Genomic DNA, 20,564 nt, shown 5'->3' on the forward strand with positions numbered 1-20,564 from the left:
TTTACTTAATTACAATTCCCCCACCATCCTGATCCCTCCCCAAAACTTACTAAAAGCCCTGGTGGTCCAGCGGGGTCCTGCGAGCGATGCCTTCCTCTTGGGCCATTGGGCCTACCACGAATCAAAATGGCACCGGTGCCCTTTACCCTTACGATGTCACAGGGGCTACCAGTGCCATTGGTCGGTCCCTGTCACATGGAAGGAGCAATGGACGGCCGGTGCCATCTTGTGCTCCTACCATGTGACGGAGCCAACCAATGGCACCGGTAGCCCCTGTGACATAGTAAGGACAAAGGGCACTGGCACCATTTTGATTCATGGTAGGCCCGACGGCCCGAGAGGGAGACATTGCTCACAGGACCCCACTGAACCACCAGGGTTTTTAGTAAGTCTTGGGGAGGGATCGGGATGGTGGTGGTAGGGGGGGGGGGGGTGTTGCAAGAAAGTAAAATTGAAGGGTTGGGGTGGTTTTTTCTTTTTTTTTAAATAAATGTGCCCCTCCCCCCCACACTAACCCGAAAAACGAAAATCTGTTTCGTGGTTCGGGTCCTCCGAACCACAACGATTTAGGCAATTGCCTAATTCATGATAAACGAATGCACATTTCTAGTCCTGACTCTGTCTGTCTCATCTATAGCTCTTCACCCAGTCCCCAGGTCCCTAGTCTGTCCACCTCTCCTGCGTGCCACTGTCATGGTCCGTGACCAGCCTATGGGGGCTGTGAGGGGCACCTCATGGTAAAAGGTCTTCTTCTCGTCTGCAGCACAAGCCTCCAGAAGACTCATGTTTTAATGCCTTGCTTCTGAGAATCCTGAGTCTTGAATCCTGAGTTTTGAATCCTGTCCCAGTCTTCAGAGTCCCTTGTGCCTGCTTCCGTCCATGCCCAAGACTTGGCCAGAACCTGCTCTGCTCCAGCATGGTCCGTGACCAGCCACAGGCAGCTTTGTAGGGCACGCCCCAGTGCAGGCCTCTACTGAATCTTCATCATGTTCCAGTTTCAAGTTCCACTTCTTCGCTTGGAGTCTGCTTTGTGTTCAACATGGTCCGCGACCAGCCATGGGTGGCTGTGTAGAGTGCGCTGCGATGCAGTTCTCACCCAGTACTTTTGCCTGACTCCTGAATCCTTGCCTGAAACTTCCGAGCAACCTGAATCCTTGTCTGAGTCTTCCGAGCAACCTGAGTCCTTGTCTGCGTCCTCTGAGTATTCTGAGTATCCTGAGTCTTCGTCTGAGTCTTCTTGTTTCTGCCCTCAGCCTCCGTCTGGCCTCACGCACTTGTTGTTTCCAAGCAGCAGGTCCGGAAGGGCTATCGAGTGGCTGGAGGGCTACTCTCGAGACCAGCATTGCATTGCTCAGTCTCACTGTTGCGTGTAGGTCCAGTGGAGGGCTGAGCCTGCCTTGCTCCTGTTCCGGATATTCCTCGCCTTGTCTTCAGTCTAGCCTTGCACCTGCTCTGCCCATGCTCGTACCTGCTTACCTCTCGTGGTGTGTCTTGGGGCTCCTCCCTCAGCCATACCATGATCCAAGGACTCACATCCTCCCTTGAGATGGGACTGCGCCTCTGCACTCCTAACAGGGCCTGAAGGCTGCACTCCTAACAGTTGTCACAGATGGAGCTGAGAGACAGGGATGTTGGTAAAAGTCAAGAACAAATGTTTACTTAGTCCTGAGACAACTAAGTAAACAACGGCAATAACTAGCAATAGTAAATCAGTAACACATACACATCAGTGATAGGCTGTTTATAAGAACAGTCTATATAACAAAACTCAACAAAGTTTGGCAGAAAAGCTATATACAATATCGATACAGCCTTATCGCTAAGTCCTAGCAATAAGTGGCAATACTTCCCTGCAAGAACATCCTCTAATTCTTCAGCAATGTTGATAGTCTGGTCTCAGGGAAGACAGGAAACAATGCTGGGTATCCCACTTCATGCAGATCAAGTCACTGGGTCGGTGTTCAGTAGGGAGGTCCTTCCCACCTCCCAGGTTTTAGGGTCTTATTTCTTTGGCATATGTACTATAGGTAAGTTCTTTGTTCCTGTTATCACTAGTAGTAGTCTTTCCTTAGGGATTTTGCCAATTTAACTTTCAAAGTAAGCTATATATTTGAGCTGAAATTATTAGTTGTCTCTTATCTATATTTCCTGTTTTACCATTTTGTACATCATTCTCTCTCACATGTGGGACGATTAGCTTTTAACCGTCATACCAAGATTCTTCATATCCTCTATTCCTAACTCACCAGTCAATTATCTTTCCAGCATTTTTCCACAGACCACATGTCCACAAAGGTGAGTTAGCCTTGCATAGTCTGGATAATAAAAGAACCTTTGCCTTCTAGCTGGACTGAAACCCTTAGGAAGTTCACCCAGCTTTTTTGTTTCTTTTGACCCTTAGCAAACCTGGAACTGTGATTGCCAAGTGCATCCTTCTGAACTGGATAGCAGATTGCTTTTCCTTCTGTTATGCACAGGCAAAACTTACTCTCGAGGGGCATGTGAAGGTTCATAGTGTGGGGTCATGGCAGTGTTGGTGACCAATTTGAGATCAGCCTCCATGCAAGAGATTTCTGAGGCTGTGATGTGAAGTTCAGTTCACACATTCATATATCATTACTGTTTAAATGAAGACTCCCGGCATGATAGTAGGTTTAATCAGTCTTTTTTGTAGAGGTTATTTGAGGTTTAGAATCTAACGCCATCCCCACTAGGGCCCATTATTATTGTTTCCAGACTTTCCCTTACAAAGCAGCCTGATCAACAGATGTGCCTTAAATCTAGTAATTCTATTATTTATGTGCATCAATTGAACATTTTAAAAATATGCTTTTTCCTGAAGTATGATGCAACTATTTTTTTTAGTTCATTCTTTTATTTTGTTGTGACATTAACATTTGGGACAATTACAATTACATCCCTCCATTCCTTTATCAGAAGATCATGATATTGGGTTGAGAGATGTGTGCATATATGCTAAACATATTACAAAAAGGAAAGAACACTTAAAAGGAAGAGAGAGTGAACCATATTAAAAATGACTTTTTCTAGTTCTGTACCTATTGAATCATTCTTATTGAATAAGACCAAATATATTTTGGCTGAGAGATGGGGCAAGGCTTACAAGCTATATAAAACACAGTAGTAGGAAAATACTGATATATGTGACAACCCCAAAAGACTACTTTTAAACTCAGAATGCATGTCAAAAGGTAGGAAAAAGCTTAGAGTTTGTGTGTTTCACATACAAATAAAGCCAAAGGATAGGAAAAAGCTTAAAGTTTGTGTTTCTTATAAAAAGAAATCCAAAAAGTAGGAAAAAGCTTAGAGTTTGTGAGTGTTTTAAATTAATGACTGAAAGGGGGACAATAAGTAAATCCACAGCTCTAGCATGAAACTTTAAAAACTGATATCACCAAGAAGGACCGATATTCCCTGCCGCTCATTCCAGAACTATTGGATCAACTGCAAGGGGCCAGCATATTCACAAAGCTGGATCTGCACGGGGCCTACAGCCTCATTCGGATCAAGCAAGGCAATGAGTGGAAGACCACATTTAATATGTGAGATGGACATTACAAATACCTAGTCATGCCCTTTGGCTTATATAATGCTCCTGCAGTATTCCAAGACATGATGAATCAGATCTTCAGGGACCTTTATATATGGATGCATGGTGGTCTACCTAGATGACATTCTAATCTTCTTCAAAGACCTCCCTTCCCACCGTTGCGAAGTCCGCCAGGTTCTGCAAATACTATGGGATTATAAACTACAAGCCAAGTTGGAGAAACATACTTTTGAAAAGGAGAGCTTACCCTTCCTGGGGTATATAATTTCAAGTAATGGCTTCCACATGGATCCTGAGAAAGTAAAGTGTATCCTGAACTGTCTGCAACTCTTCAGTCTCCATCCCTTATAGAGTTTTGGGGGATTTGAAAATTTCTACTGACATTTTATTCCCAACTACTCGAAGATTGTGGCATCCCTTACAGCACTTACCAGGAAAGGAGCAAACACCAAGGACTGGCCTTCAGAGGCAGTCTCCGCCTTTCTTAAGCTAAAGCAAGACTTCCTCCAGGAATTGTGCCTCTGCCACCCAGACCCCACAACCCCCTTCATTCTAGAAGTCAATGCCTTCTCTGTGGGGGTGGGGGCTATTTTAAGTCAACTCTCTGACAAGGGAGTTCTTCAACTTTGCTCCTTCTTCTCCCGGAAGTTCTCCCAGGCGGAATAAAACTATGGCAACGGAGACAAAGAATTACTAGACATAAAACTGACCCTAGAAGAGTGGCAACAATGTTTGGAGGGGACACAACACTGTATCACAGTGTATACCCACCACAAAAACCTGGAACACCTTTGCCATGCTCAACGCTTAAATGCCCATCAAGCCTGATGGTCCCTGTTTTTCGCTCACTTCGACTTTGAGGTAAGATATAGACTGGCCACCAAAAACATGCAGCAGATGCCCTCTTCCAGTCATTCAAAGTAGAATATATACCTGAAAACCAGGGCCACATCATTGATCCAGCATGGATTCTCCTGGCTGCTTCCTTGATTGTCTCCCCAGGAAAGATGGTCGTTCCACTTTGTCTCCATCAGAAAGTTTTGGAATGGTCTCACGATTCTCATGTCGCAAGACATCCTGGTCGGACCTTTGCACAACTCCAGCAGATTTACTGGTAACTGCAGATGCAGAATGATGTTAAGGCCTTCGTGGACTCTTTTCCTGCCTGCGCTCAGCAAAAACCTATGGTGGGACGAAGTTGGGGGCTGTTACAGCCATTGCCAGCCACCAAGGAACCCTGGACCCATTTCTCCACCAACTTTGTGGTGGACCTCCCCCTCTCTAACGGGTGCAGCATTATCTGGGTCATTATTGACTGTTTATCTAAAATGGTCCATTTCATGGTCCTCCTGGTCTCCCTTCTGCACCAGAGATGGCAAGATTGTTTACCATCCACATCTTCCATCTACATGAACTACCTCAGCACATTCTTTCGGATCGAGGCTCCTAGTTTGCAGCTAAGTATTGGCGCTCTCTCTGCTGAAAGTTCAATATCAAGCTGGACTTCACTACAGCTTACTACCCCCAAGCTAATGGACAGGCAGAACACACGAACTGAACACTTAAGACCTTCCTGACATCATTTATCAATGAGCGTCAGGACAACTGGGCCACTCTTTTACCGTGGGCTGAATTCTCCCACAACTTTCACACCAGCGCCGCCACCAGGGCCTCTCCATTCCTGATTGTCTATGGAAGGCAACCTGCTCCTCCACTACCTGTTCCATTATCAGTTGCCTCCCCAGCAGCTCAACTAACTGCTCACAAACTTCAGGAGTTATGGATCTGGATCAAAGCTATGATACAGAAGGCCGCCCTCAAAGTCAAAGAAATAACAGATGTACACCAAAGCACAGCCCCACAATTCAAGCCCGAAAACAAGGTCTGGCTAAGAACTCACCATATTCAACTTAGGGTACCCTCCATGAGGCTCACACCTTGTATCTGGCAGATAGGGCCTGTCACATATCAATTATGCCTACCTTCTGCCCTAAAGATCCATAATGTATTCCATGTCTCCCTCCTCAAACCCTTACTGCTGTCTTGGCCTACACAAAGGGTTCCAGAACCCTCAGACATTGCCTCAGGGGAAGACCAATTATATTAAGTGAGAGAGGTTCTGGATGTTCGCTGGTGTAACAAGAAGTGGGAGTACTTGATATCCTGTGAAGGATATGGTCCAGAAGAAAATACCTGGGAACCTGCCACCAACATACTAGACAAGAGGCTACTCAAATAGTTCCATGCCTCTCATATCAAGAAAACTAAATCACCGGGGTTTCCCCCGGGGTTTAGAGGAGGGGGAACTGTTGCGCTCAACAGCTGCGGCACTCTGTGGCCGGCCTCGCTCAACTCCCGCTGATGCTGCATTCCCTTTTAGTGGCCTGGAGCCGCCACCACTGCTACTGACCTTCGGCACCTGCGGTCAGCATCTCTCACTTGCCACTGATGCCACACTTCTTCTTCGTGACCCGGAGCCGCCCGACTTCCTGCACATGCCAGCATCTCCTTAGGTGCATATGCATGCCTTCATTTAAAGGGCCCATGGGGAAAATCTCTGCAGCCCTCGACGATGACGTCAGCACTCCGGGACTATTTAAGGCCAGCCCCTGCCCTTGGTCCTGGCTTCTGCAACAGGTCGAACTCCATGTGAGAAGCCAGTTGCCTGACTCTGTGTTCCTAACTCTGTGTTTCTGTCTCAGTGCTTCTGCCCTTTGTCTCATCTTCCCCTGGATTCATTCTTGGCCTTGACCTCAGACCTCCTCTGGACTCTGCCTGATCGCCCCCTGTCTTAACCTTTGGTACGTTTCCTGGACTTGCTTGATTGATGCCTGCCTCAACCCTTGGCTCGTCTCCTGGACTCTGTTGCTAGCTATCTGCCCCGACCCTTGGAATGCCTCGACTCTTCCTTTGCCTGCTGTCCATCGTGGGAATCCTTGTCACCAGAGACCCATGCCTAAGTCCAGCCAGCCCCGGCACCCAAGGGCTCAACCTGTGGGGAACGTGGGCTGTTACTGATGAAGGCTCTGTTGGGACTCTACACTGACCAATACCGCCTGCTGATGACGAGGACTTGCAGGCTCCTCCCTGCAGGTAGCATCAACCTCGTCTCGGTCCAAGGGTCCACTTTCTCAACAAAACGATTGCCGGAATATTTATAAGGTGAGGTGAAAGAGGTTATATTAGCCAATAGATCTTCCTTCAAAAACTGGAAGATGGATCCATCTGAATAAAATAGGAAAAACATAAGCATTGGCAAGTTAAATGTAAAACAATGATAAGACAGGCCATAGAGGCAAAAACTCGTAATAAAAACTTTAAAAAATATATCCAAAGCAGGAAGCCTGCAAGTTGGTTGATCAGGAGCTAAAGGGGCACTTAATGAAGATAACGTCATCATGGAAAGACTAAATTAATTCTTTGGTTCCATGTTTTATGGTTGAGGATGTTGGGGAGATACCCATTCTGAGAAGTTTTCAAGGGTGACAATTCAGATGAACTGAACCAAAACAAGGTGAACCTAGATGATGTAATAGGCCAGATTGACAAACTGAAGAGTAATAAATCACTGGACCAGATGATATATACCCCAGGCTTCTGAAAGAACTAAAAAATGAAATTTCAGACCTATTACAAATAATTAGTAACCTATCATTAAAATTATCCATTGTACCTGAAGACTGGAAGGCGGCCAATGTAACCCTGATATTTAAAAAGGGCTCCAGAGTTGATCCAGGAAACTGTAGACCGATGAGCCTGACTTCAGTGCCAAGAAAAATCGTGGAAACTGTTATAAAGAATAAAATCACAGAATATTTAAATAGATATGATTTAAAGGGACACAGTCAGCATGGATTTACCCAAGTGAAGTCTTGCCTTACAAATCTACATTATTTTGTTTTCACAGTGGAAAAAGGTAAACTGTGGAGAGTCTCAGGGAAGTGTACTTGGACCGGCGCTTTTTAATATATTTATAAATGATCTGGAAATGGGTACAGTGAGTGAGGTGATCAAATTTGCAAATGACACAAAATTATTCAGAATAGTTAAATTACAAGCAGATTGTGATAAATTGCAGGACCTTGTGAGACTAGAAGACCAGGCATCCAAATGGTAGATGAAATTTAATGTGGACAAGTACAAGGTGATTCATATAGAGAAAAATAACCCTTGCTGTTGTTACATGATGTTAAGTTCCATATTAGGAGCTACCACCCAGGAAAGAGATCTAGGCATCATAGTAGATAATCTATTGAAATTATCAGTTCAGTGTGCTGTGGCAGTCAAAACAGCAAAAAGAATGTTAGGAATTATTAGAAAGGGAATGGCGAATAAAATGGTGGATGTCACAATGCTTCTTATTGCTCCTTGGTGAGACCGCTTCTTGAATACTGTGTGCAGTTCTGGTCACTGCATCTCAAAAATGATATAGTTGCACAGGAGAAAGTACAGAGAAGGACAACCAAAATGATAAAGGGTATGGAATGGCTCTCTTATGAGGAAAGTGTTGCATCTGAGGTGGACCCTTGGGCTGAGCTGGGGTTGACGTAACCCGTAGGTAGGGACCTACGGGTCACCACTGTCAGCAGGTGGAGTGGGCTGACAGGCAGAAGCTGCTGGAGCTTCACCTATACCAGCCCTCGTTCCCCCCGGGTTGAGCCTTTAGGTGCTGGGGCCGGCAGGACTTAGGTGGGCCTCAAGGTTGGTTAGCAAGAGTGATTGTTCAGCCCAGAGTCAGCAGACGATAGGTGGCATAGTCCAACTCTGAACTGGGTAAGGTACTGGAACTTGGGCGCCAATGGAACTGAGGTTGGCTGAGGGTGCTCGAGCAAAGGTTGGCTGGAGCCTAATAAGTCCATGTCCAGGGAGTAGGCTAGGAGAGGCGTCAATGAAAGGCGTGGATCAGGACCGGCGACAAAGCAGAGATCGTGGCAAGCAATGATGAGATCTGATTATGGAGAAGTCAGTAGCAAGAGTCAATCAAAGCAATGATCAAGGTCTGGAGATAGGCTAAAGCGTAGTCAGACATAGCAAAGGTCTGGGTCTGGAGATAGGCAGTAGCGTAGTCAGGCATAGCAGAGATCTGTGTCTGGAGATAGGCAGTAGCATAGTCAGGTGCAGTGGAGGTCTGGATCTGGAGATAGGCAGTAGTGTGGTCAGGCGTAGCGGAGTTCTGGGTCTGGAGATAGACTGAAGCATGGTCAGGCAAAGCAAAGTCGATATCCGTGCAGTCAATCCAAAACATAGACAGGACAGGAAAAAAGAGAACAGGAGCCAGGAACAATGAAGGTCAGGAACAAAGTGTAGAGACGATTCTCTATCAGCAACAAGTACTCGAGTAGCGAGGATACCTGTTGCAAAGACAACGCTATGGAGCGAGGCCTGAGCTTAAATACACTGAAGAGTTTGATGTCATCATCTGGGGCCATGGCCAGGTTCCCTTCAAAAGGATCAGTGAAGCGTGTGTGCGCGCCTAGGGAGGGGCGAGGCGTGGGTAGTGGCATTTCTCTGTGGGCCATGCAGAGAGGCCCGACGAGCAATGGCATCTTGTCCTGATTTTCTGGGAACTGTGGCGGAGCCAGAGGCACCAGGGGCGGCCCGAGGTCGGAGCTGGTGGCCTACCGCCGCTAGTGAGGAGGAACCAGAAGATGGAGTCTATACAGGAAGGTGAGAGGGCCGCTCCGCGGGTCTGTTGCGGACGGCACGCATAACAGGCTAAAGAGGTTAGGGCTGTTCAGCTTGGAGAAGAGATGAATGAGGGGGTATATGATAGAGGTCTACAAAATCATGAAAGGACTTGAACAGGTAAATGTGAATTAGTTATTTACTCTTTCAAATAACAGAAGGACTAGAAGGCACTCCATGAAGTTAGCAAATAGCACATTTAAAACAAATTGGACAAAATTCTTTTTCACTCAATGCACAGTTAAGCTCTGGAATTCATTGCCAGAAGATGTGGTTAAGGCAGTTACATAAGAACATGCCATACTGGGTCAGACCAAGGGTCCATCAAGCCCAACATCCTGTTTCCAAAAATGGCCAATCCAGGCTATAAGTACCTGGCAAGTGAAGCTTGGTTTAAAAAAGGTTTTGATAAGTTCCTGGAGGAGAAGTCCATAAACTGCTATTAAACTATAATGTATAGCACTGCTTGTTACCAGCATTAGTAGCTTGGGATCTTTTTATTGTTTTAGTACTAGCCAGGTACTCTGACTTGGATTGACCACTGTTGGAAACAGGATTCTGGGCTTGATGGATCCTTGGCCTGACCCAGTATGGCATGTCTCATGTTCTTATGTAACTACCACTGCTTATCTACAACCAAATTTAATTAAATAGTAAATAATGCCCATTTTAATCTCAAGTTCTTCGACTGCACTTCAATAATCCTAAACTTCCCAGGACTGACACTTTTCTTGTCCAGTGTTGTTTAAATATGTATAGTACCTAAATGTAATCCACTTTGAAGTATCTAAAAAGCTGGAATATAAATTGCATAAATAAATAATTATCTTTAATTTATTTCTCCCTAAATAACCACTCAATAACTTCTTTGACACGTAAAATCTTGGAAATCCAATCGTCTAAATTTCTATGTAAATGTCTTGCTGCCACATTTCTATAACCATTTAAAAATTAACAGGGGCAATGTGGGCTTGATTCTTGATTTCAGCTACTATTCCTCAGGCTGGCTGGGGTTGTGGATGTTGCAAAGATAGCTTTTTTGGAGAGGCAGCCTCTGCTGTCAGAGAATGGTAATGCCTGGATTGCAGACTCTGAATTCATGTGTTTCAGGTTCTGGTCAGATCCATGGTCTATGGTCCTTGACTGAAGACTATTGCAATGGCATCACATGAGGAGAAATCTTTTGAAAGCGCTCAACAGTTAATGTTTTGTTTCATTTAGTGTTCTCCAAAGTCCCTGAAGCAGACAATTCATGTCAAAACATGGCCGATGTCAGGCAGGCAGCCCCGACTCATGCAGGAACAGACTATTAATCGGATAGATTTGGGTCCACGTTATTGAATGAGATAAGTACAGAATCAATTAGCACTTACAATTACTGTGAGCCGGGTTGACCATTAGGGAGAGTACTTACTATGAAGTAATGTGCCAGGATTAATGCAATATTTGATAACCGTATATATATAAAACAGATTTTTAAAAAATCAATAAAAACACAAGACAAAGCACTGAGTAAATAATTTAAAATATTTTTTTGCACTTTTAAGAATAAAGACGGTATGCAATAAAAGGGTATAATGTTCTACTGTGTTTATCTGTTAAATGTAAAGCCTGTTGCTGATTTATTGTTTCACTGTAAACCGAGGTGATGTATATCGATAAGTACCACGGTATATAAAAATCTATAAATAAATAAATATAACCATCATCGGAAATCAGAGCGGCCTGGAAGGGAACTTCCCTTCCCCCTAACCTGACCTTCCCATCCCTTCCCCTAACCTTTCCTCCCCCTAGCCCTACTGTAAACTCCCCCCCCCAAAAAAAAATTTTTATTTTACCTTTTGTGCTTGCCTCTGGGCAAATGGCCGCTGTGCCTGGAGCCTCTGACCCCGCCCACTCCCCACCCCCTTTAGTAAAGACCCAGGACTTACACGCGTGTCGCTGGGCCTTTTGAAAATAGGCCCTGCAAGCGTAACCTTTTTAAAATCCGGCCCATATAGTGCCACCGCACAACAGAACACATCATAAAAGTTTCCCCTAAGTAGTTGTTGTTGATGCTTTTTGCAAGCCCCAGGACTTACACGCATCCCGAGGCTTTATGCATGTCTCTGGGCCTTTTAAAAATAGGCCCGGTGCACGTAATCCTTTAAAAATCCAGCCCATAGTTAATGGACCCTATAATATGTGGGTTTAACAATAATATATCCTATATTCTGGTGCTAATAGATCTAACATCAGCCTTTGACACTGTGGATCATATGCTACTATTCCACTAGCTGAGAAAAATTGGAATAGACAGCAGAGTTCTCAAATGGTTCATTCCGATTCCAAGTAAAACTGGGAAACAATATATCTGATACCTTCCCCATCAATACAGGTGTCCCCCAGGGCTCAGCACTCTTGGCTATCCAAGGAAGGTGATTCCTAATTACTAACAGAATTAGGAATCACCTTCTTCCTCTATGCAGATGACATTTAATTCTACATTCCATTCGACTTCTCCTTTGAAAAGACTGCATTAACATTCTCAAAGTACATGAAGGCAATACAGGTAGACTCTCCAATCTAAAACTAACATTAAATACAAAAATACCCCAAACTCATCTTGTTAAGGAGAAACTCTTCCATTGTTAAACCTCCATCACTAAACCTAGGTAATTTTGATATTGTACCCTCAGATCAAGTCCAGGACTTAGGAATCCAGATCAACAAAATGCTATTTTGAAAAGATACATAAACAAATTAATCACTACGAGATATGCAAAACTGTGATTCCTACATAGACTGAAACCATTACTAACCACAGAAGACTTCTGTACAATTTTATAATCACTAATTTTCTCAAATATTGACTACTGGAACTGCCTATTTCTAGGATTCCCAACCAGCCTATTTAAAAAACTACAAAATGCTGTGGCAAGACTGATAATTGGAACCAGGAAATTTGATCACATCATACCCTTACTTACAGCACTGCATTGGCTACCGATACAGTACCAAATATTTTACAAAGTTTTAACTTTAATCTCTAAAATCATACATAACGATAACCTAGAACTAATAGGCACGACAATGGCAGAGGAGACCCCGGTATGACGCAAATGGAGCGTGCGAAGATGAAGGCCCCGGCATTCTGCTCATGGTGAAGATGAAGGTCCCGGCGCGCTGTTCGTGCTGAAGATGAAACCCTCCATGTGCCGCAGGACGTGCTCCACTCGCAGCAAAGATGAAGGCCCCAGCACACCGTTCGTGACAAAGATGAAGACCCCCATGTGCCGCAAATGGAGTGTGCATTGTTTGCAGCGAAGATGAAAGCCCCCATGTGAATATGAAGGCCCTGGTTAGAGTGAATATGTGAGTGTGTGTGTGTGTGTGAGAGGAGAAGGAGAGGGGTATGAGAAAGGGGAGGGAGTATGAGAGAGGGGATGGGAGGGGTGTGAAAGAGGAGGGGGTGAGAGAGGGGAGGGGGTGTGAGAGAGAGGAGGGTGAGAGAGCAGGGGAGAGAGTGTTAGAGAGAGAGATATCAGGGTGGGTGAGAGATCAGGGGGGTGAGCAGGAAGATGTGAGAGAGAGCATGGGAGGTGAGAAAATGGGGGGGGGGGGGATGCTAGAGTGTGGGTGCCAGAGAGAGGGAGTCTATATGAGGAGATTGTGAAGGAGTGTGTATGTGTGTGAGAGATTGGGAGCTTGTGTGTATGAAAAAGGGATCATGTGTATGTGAGAGTGCTAGCCTGTGTGAAGGGATTGTGTATGTGTGAGACAGAGCCTGCGTGAAGGGGTGCATGAGAGAGAGACATAGGTAACCTGTGTGAGGATGTATATAAGAGAGAGAAAGGGAGCTTGTATGTAAGAGAGAGGGACCCTGTTTGAGGGGATGTGTGTGTGTAAGAGAGTGAGGGAACCTGTTTGAGGGTGTGTGTATGTGCATTAGAGAGTAGGGGTGTGCATTCGTTTTCGCCATATTGGCGATCCGCCGACCGTCGGTACCTGTGACATAGTGAGGGCAAAGGCAATTGGCGCCATTTTGAGTCCTGGCATCGGATGGCCGGCGTGTAGGAGGTCGCTCCCGGACCCCCCGCTGGACTTTTGGCAAGTCTTGTGGGGGTCCAACGGGGGTCCCAGAGCGACCTCCTGCACTCCGGCCGTCCGGTGCCAGTACTCAAAATGACGCCGATAGCCTTTGCCTATACTATGTCACAGGGGCTACAGGTGCCATTGGTCAGCCCCTGTTACATGGCAGGAGCACAAGATGGCGCCGATGACCATGTGACAGGGGCTGACCAATGGCACCAGTAGCCCCTGTGACAAAGGCTATCGGCACCATGATGAAACCAGCACCAAGGTGTGAGAGTGCAGGGGATGGCTCCTGGACTCCCTGCTGGACCACCAGGGAGTTTTGGTAAGACTTGGGGGGGTCATTACCGCTGTGATGGAGGATCGCATGTCGGCAGGCTGCCGGCACACGCAACTTGCACCTGCATGAAGGCAGGTGCAAAAGGTAAGATAAAAGTCAGGGGGGGGTTAGAGTAGGGCTGGGGGGGGAAAGGTTAGGGGAAGAGGTGGGAAGATCAGGCTAGGAGGAAGGGAAAGGGGGAAGGCAGCGCGGCCTGGTGTGCGCAAGGTGCACAATTGTGCACAATTTTGCGCGCACATGTCTTAAAATCTACCCCTATCTGAATACAGAGTTAATAACATGAACAAGAAAACAATACCAAGTAACGAGAGAATAATGTAGCTCGTGACAACTCCCATACAACCATGTAAATTACTAAACAGATTCCCTATTCTACTACCTGTTGCCCCTTCCTCAGTTGAGATATATAAGAACATCACCCTTGATTCATATGACCTTATTGAGTTCCTCCAATGTACCTGCCATGCCAACATATATAACCTACCAAAGTATATGTAATACCAAAATGTATCTTACTAAAGTGTGTTAGACCAATATGTGGAACTAAAGGACAAATATTACTTTTGTAAACCACTGTGATCTTCACTAGGAACAACGGTATATAAAATAACAAAAAAAACCTAAATAAATAAATAAATAATGTTTTATGAAAATTTGTTTATTGTTCTCCTCTAAAATGGTATTTTACAATAATTAGCAGGTTATAAGATATTTTAAATAAATAAATAAATATAAAATAAATTGGATCAGACAACTATTCAGTAATTAGTTTTTAATATTATGAAGGAGTAATTTAAAAATGTTTACCATTAGTAGCCCGTTGTTTTATTGTTAGCATTTCTTCTCCAGATAGTCTTGCTTTCTTCATTGCTGAAGTTGCCCTGGGACATCCTGACAGACTGGTAAAAATAAGAAAATAGTCAATTATTTCAAAAGCAGTACCGCCAAAAATGTCTTTCTTTTTCACTTTCAATGATATTTCAGTTACCTTGAAAGAAACTTTTCTTTCTACTCTAAACAAAAGTTGATCTGTTGAAAGCAGATGAGAAACACAATAAACCCTGAGAGTAAGTATATTTTTCTACTTCTATTTAGAAAATGAATGTATCCTTCAGTTAATTACCTACTGGATCTACTGGGCATTTATCTGATAGCATAATCAGGATCTTTCAGCTAAAGCAATGATTTAAATCACTTTTTTAAAAATTGCATTTGCTAAATGTAACAGACACTTTGGTAGAGGGCTCCACTGTAATAATTGTCCTTACCTTTCAGAGATGCCCTCATACTAACACATTGAGCAATTATCTGGGCCTAAAGCCTACCACTACAGAGATTAATAGAGATGTGAATCGTGTGATCGATCGTCTTAACGATCGATTTCGGCTGGGTTGGGGAGGGAATCGGATCGTCGCAGTTTGGGTTTTTTAAATATCGTGTAAATCGTGTAAATCGAAAACCGGCACACTAAAACATCCCTAAAACCCACCCCGACCCTTTAAAATAAATCCCCCACCCTCCCGAACTCCCCCAAAATGCCTTAAATTACCTGGGGTCCAGTGGGGGGGTCCCGGTGTGATCTTCCACTCTCGGGCACACTAAAACAACCCTAAAACCCACCCGACCCTTTAAAATAAATCCCCCACCCTCCCGAACCCCCCCAAAATGCCTTAAATTACCTGGGGTCCAGAGGGAGGATCCCGGTGTGATCTTTTACTCTCGGGCCTCCAGTGCGTTGTAGAAATGGCGCCGGCGCTACCTTTGCCTTGTCATATGACAGGTCAAAGGTAGCGCCGGCGCCATTTTGTTTTTTGTCCCCCGACGTCAGGAGCATAGGAGATCGCTCCTGGACCCCCGCTGGACCCCCAGGGACTTTTGGCCAGCTTGGGGGGGCCTCCTGACCCCCACAAGACTTGCCAAAAGTCCAGCGGGGGTCCGGGAACGACTTCCTGCACGCGAATCGTTTTTCCATACAAAATGGCAAAAAACAAGGGACAAAAAACAAAATGGCGCCGGCGCTACCTTTGACCTGTCATATGACAAGACAAAGGTAGCGCCGGCGCCATTTCTATAACGCACCGGAGGCCCGAGAGTAAAAGATCACACCGGGACCCTCCCTCTGGACCCCAGGTAATTTAAGGCATTTTGGGGGGGTTCGGGAGGGTGGGGGATTTATTTTAAAGGGTCGGGTGGGTTTTAGGGTTGTTTTAGTGTGCTGGTTTTCCCGCCCTCCCCCTTCCCCCGATTTACGATTTTTTGACGATAAATCGAGGGAATTGTTATTGTATCGCGGCTCTAACGATTTTTGACGATTTAAAATATATCGGACAATATTTTAAATCGTCAAAAAACGATTCACATCCCTAGAGATTAATGCATAATTGCTGTCACATCAGAATAAAAATCTTAGTGATAAACTGTAACAGTCTTTGCCCTTCTCAATTTTATCTTAATAGCTCAGTTCCATGTATGAACTAAGAGAAGCACAGAAAATCAATGATAATGAAAAATTGGAAAATCCTAAAATGAACTCTTCATCGGAATTTTCACTGTATGAAGCAAAAATGTTATTAAAATATTTAATCATCTCTTTATGCAAGGGTTAGTCTTTTATGTTCATCAGTACTACCAAATTCAGAGAACCACTTTCCTGTTTATAGCTTGTTAAGTTGTTTTGTTTCTATGCCCTTTGTGTCTTTTTCAGGCCTACCACTTTGATTTGTCAACTTAGCCCACTGCTTAGTGTCAAAACCAATCCAGGAACCATGGTTCTTGTTTTAAGTTTTGGTTTCTCTCTGCTTCTTTTCTATGCCATTTGGAATGTGTCTATGTTTCTGTGCAAAGAATTTTAATGCCCTTTATTTGATGAAATCTACTGATACATAAGTAATAAAAGAAAAAATAAAAACAAATACAGGAACTAGAAAGAGGTCAGACTAACATACTATTTACAAAAAGTAAAGAAAAAGGTACTATTAGCATTCTAAAAAACCAATAAAGTAGTGGAATAGAAATGATACTTTGTGTTCCCTTAACTTTTTTCTGGGGGCGAGCACTATAGAGTATATAACTTTGTACATGTGCTATTTCTGTTGTAGTACCACCATTTCTCTGTGTTTCTCACCCCTTGTTAAATGTAAACCGGCATGATGTGATACCTGTCATGAATGCCGGTATAATAAAAACACTAAATAAAGAAATAAAGAAATAAATATCCCTTGCCGCAATTCTTTTTCCTCCATATGGTCCCTGCCTCTTTTCCCTCTTCTGCTGCACCTACTTTGCTGTTAGTCCCCTTCTTCCTATATTTGACTCTAATCTCATTTCCTCCATTTTCCAATTTCTGAACATCTGGATTCCCCCATACACCTATAATCTGTCTCCCTTCCCCAGAATTCATCCCTCAGCCTCTTTTCCTCTCTTTTACAACATCCATCCCTCAGTCACACTCAATCAACCTAAAATAGTGGTAGGAACCAAACCCTTCACTGCCACCTTTTCTTCACTGATTTTAGTGATTCAATAACTTTAATCCTTTTGCTGGTTATTGACAAACTAGCATTAGTCTCTAGTAATCAAAAATTTAAACTTTTGATTTAAAAACCACTTAGTAAATACATTTAAAATCCTTAGTCAAATTTAAAACCCTTAAATTGAGGGCCATACCCACTTCATAATCAACTTTTAAAACTTTAGCAACTCAACAAAATTAAGATACAGACAGAAGCCCAGCAGCGAGATGGGGGCTATTCTTTTGCACTGAGTAACACATATATGATTATTTTCCTATTGTAAAAGGTTGCATGTGTATACCCGGTACAAAGAGCTCCTGGTTCTCAGAGAATAGGTCCAATCTCTGAAGACCAGAATGGCAGTTCTGGAGGAGCTGAAGTAGGCAAAGAGGTATATAGAGGAGACCTTCAAGGACATAGTAGAGAGGTCCTAATTCCAATCAATCAGAGCAGGTGCTATTTTGCAGGAACTAGGTCACCTAGCAGGAGACCATCACCTTGGTAGGTATGACATGATCATGTAGCTAGGACCTACCCTCCAGATGATACTTTATCCTCTCACATACATAATGTATCTCCAGGGGCAATTGTCCAGGAGGGAAGGGTTAGGACAACCGTTGTAGTTGGTGATTCGATCGTTAGGAATGTAGATAGCTGGGTAGCTAGTGGGCTTGAGGATCACATGGTAACTTGCTTGCTTGGTGCAAAGATAGCAAACCTCATGCATCACCTACATAGGATTTTCAAGGGTGCTGGGGAGGAGCCAACTGTTGTTATACTTGTGGGTACCAGTGACATAGGAAGGTGCAGGAGGGAGGTTCTAGAGGTTAAATATATTATCTTATGTAGGAAACTGAAATTCAGAACCTCCAGGATTGCATTCCTAAAAGTGCTTCCCTTTCCATGTTCAGAACTCCAGAGGCAGGTGATGCTCCAGAGTCTCAATAAATGGATGAGATGATGGTGCAGGTAAAAGGGCTTTAGATTTATTAGGAACTAGGGAGCAATCTGGGAAAGGGGGAACCTATTCCAATTGAATGAGCTCTACTTTAACCAGAATGGAACCAGGCTGCTGGCACTAACTTTTAAAAAGGAGATAGGTTAGCTTTTAAACTAGACCAGGGGGAAAAGCTGACAATCACTCAGAAGCGCATTGTTCTGAAAGAGGTATCTTCTAAGGATACTTGCAAAACAGGAAGTTAGTATACCCCAGTAGAGAGATTGTAGCTAAGGTTAAAGTAGCCCAGATGATTGTAGACAAAGAACACACAGATATGAATGACTCTACACTGCCTGTATTATTTGCTTATAAGCAGGTTGTGAATACTAAGTAAATTGAAAGTTCAGAAAATATACTTTAACTTGTTTGTATGCAAATGTCAGAAGTTTGAATAGTATAAATAAATGGTGAGTTAGAATGTATGACTTATGAGGATTAGATATAATAGTCATTTCTAAGACATGGTCAACAGAGGATAACTAATGGGACACTGTGAGAGGGTATAAATTTTATTGATGTAATAGGGCAGCTCAAATTAGTAGGGGGGAGGGTGGCACTATATGCAAAAGATGGCATGAGTCAAGCATGATAAATTCCTGCAGGAAACAAAATGAACTGTAGAATCCATATGGATAGATAGTACATGCATGTTGGGAAAGAGTATATACTACTGGTGACTGGGCCACGGTGAAGTAATAGACTGTAAAATGTTAACTAAAATTTAAAAAGAAAATAAATTTGGCAACACAATAATGGGAGATTTCAATTACCCAGTAATGATTGGTTCAATGTCTCATCGAGACATGTTTGAGAGATGGGAAGCAATGTCCTACTGTGGATTGCAAACTGGTTAAAAGATAGGAAGCAGATAGTAGGACTAAATAGTCAGTTTTCTCAGTGGAGAAGGGTAAACAGTGAAGTTCCACAGGGATTTATACTGGGATTGGTGCTTTTTAATATATTTGTAAATGATCTGGAAAAGGAAATGAGTAAAGTGATCAAATTTGCAGATGATACAAAATTATTCCAAGTTGTTAAATCATAAGCAGATTGTGAAAAAACTGCAGGAGGATCTAGCAAAGCTGGAAGACTGGTCATTTAAATGGCAGATGAAAGTTAATGTGAGCAAGTGCAAAGTGATGCACATGGGGAAAAGTAACCACACTGTAGTTATATGATGTTAACTTCCATTAAGATATATGGTCCAAGAAAAGGACCTGGGTGACATACTGGACAATACTTTGAAATCTTCAGTTCAGATTGTGTTGGCAGTCAAAAAAGCAAACAAATGCCTAGATTTATCAAATTGCTATAAATATAGTGGAAATAGCGCCCGTGATAAAAAAGGGGGCATGGTTAGGCTAATTTCTCTGCTCCCATATCACATAGGTAATTTCCGCGGAGACAGAGAAAGAGAACAATATGTCACTACTACTAAAAAAGCTAGAGAGTGCATTGTACAAATCAACTCCTCTTATGACTTTTATCAATTGAAATGTCAGAAAATCTTCAGTGAAATGTCAGAAAATCTTCAGTGATACGAACTTTGCTGTTCGTACCTCATACTGTGTAAGTAAAATCACCCCCCAAAAAAACTATCCCATGCCCCCAAAGCCCACTCTGAGTTAAAAGTGCCCCCTTTTACAGTGGTATAAATTGTAGAGAGACATATTGTTCTCTCTCTCTCTCCTGCCTGAACGGCATATGCAATAAAAATCTTTTCCTGTGCATAGCTACCATGGGTACAATGCACAGAAAATATGTATAGTTATTTCTGGCATTAAAACCTGCATTGCTTTGCATTACTATATCGCATTTGATGTTAGGAGCTGCCCACTACCATTAACTCCACTCAAACTCCTCCCACTTGCATAGCAAATGTGACATTTGGATACTAATGCCCATTGCACTATTTAATGCACATTATGGCGTTATCATGCAAAATGATAAATGACCCTGAATGGTAGCAATAATTAGAAAAGAAATGGAGAATAAAATCGCAAATATCATAATGCCTCTGTATTAGGGATGTGCGAAGTCTGAACCTATTGGTTCGGGCTTCATTTTTGGCCTGCCACGGGAAATTTCGTATTTCCCACAGTTTGAGCCTTTAAAATTTGGGGAGACCCACATTTTGTTTTCATGTGCACTAATAGAGTGAGTGCGCATTAACTCCTGTTAGTGTGCACTAACATTTTTTCGTTAGCGCGCACTAAACCCGAAAACAAATTTTTCCCCAAATTTCGGGAAACATTCCTTTGGGTTTCAGGCTCCCCGAACCAGGATGAATGCACATTCCTACTCTGCATGCTTTATGGTGAAGCAATACTTAAGAGTATTGTGTGTATTATTGGTTGCTGCATCTAAAAAAAGATACATTTG

At 43.4% G+C, this 20,564-nt stretch overlaps 1 protein-coding gene across 1 annotated transcript in view; it reads right to left on the bottom strand.

Moving 5' to 3' along the window:
- Window positions 1-20,564, bottom strand: part of MYT1L (myelin transcription factor 1 like) — an 822,727-nt gene that overhangs the window by 55,123 nt on the left and 747,040 nt on the right. Inside the window, exon 19 of the mRNA XM_029597019.1 lies at window positions 14,478-14,569. Within this exon, the coding sequence (XP_029452879.1) occupies window positions 14,478-14,569 (92 nt within the window). The remainder of the gene's footprint in view (window positions 1-14,477; window positions 14,570-20,564) is intronic.

This window comes from Rhinatrema bivittatum, chromosome 3 (genome assembly GCF_901001135.1).
Source record: "Rhinatrema bivittatum chromosome 3, aRhiBiv1.1, whole genome shotgun sequence".
Taxonomy (NCBI): Eukaryota; Metazoa; Chordata; class Amphibia; order Gymnophiona; family Rhinatrematidae; genus Rhinatrema; species Rhinatrema bivittatum.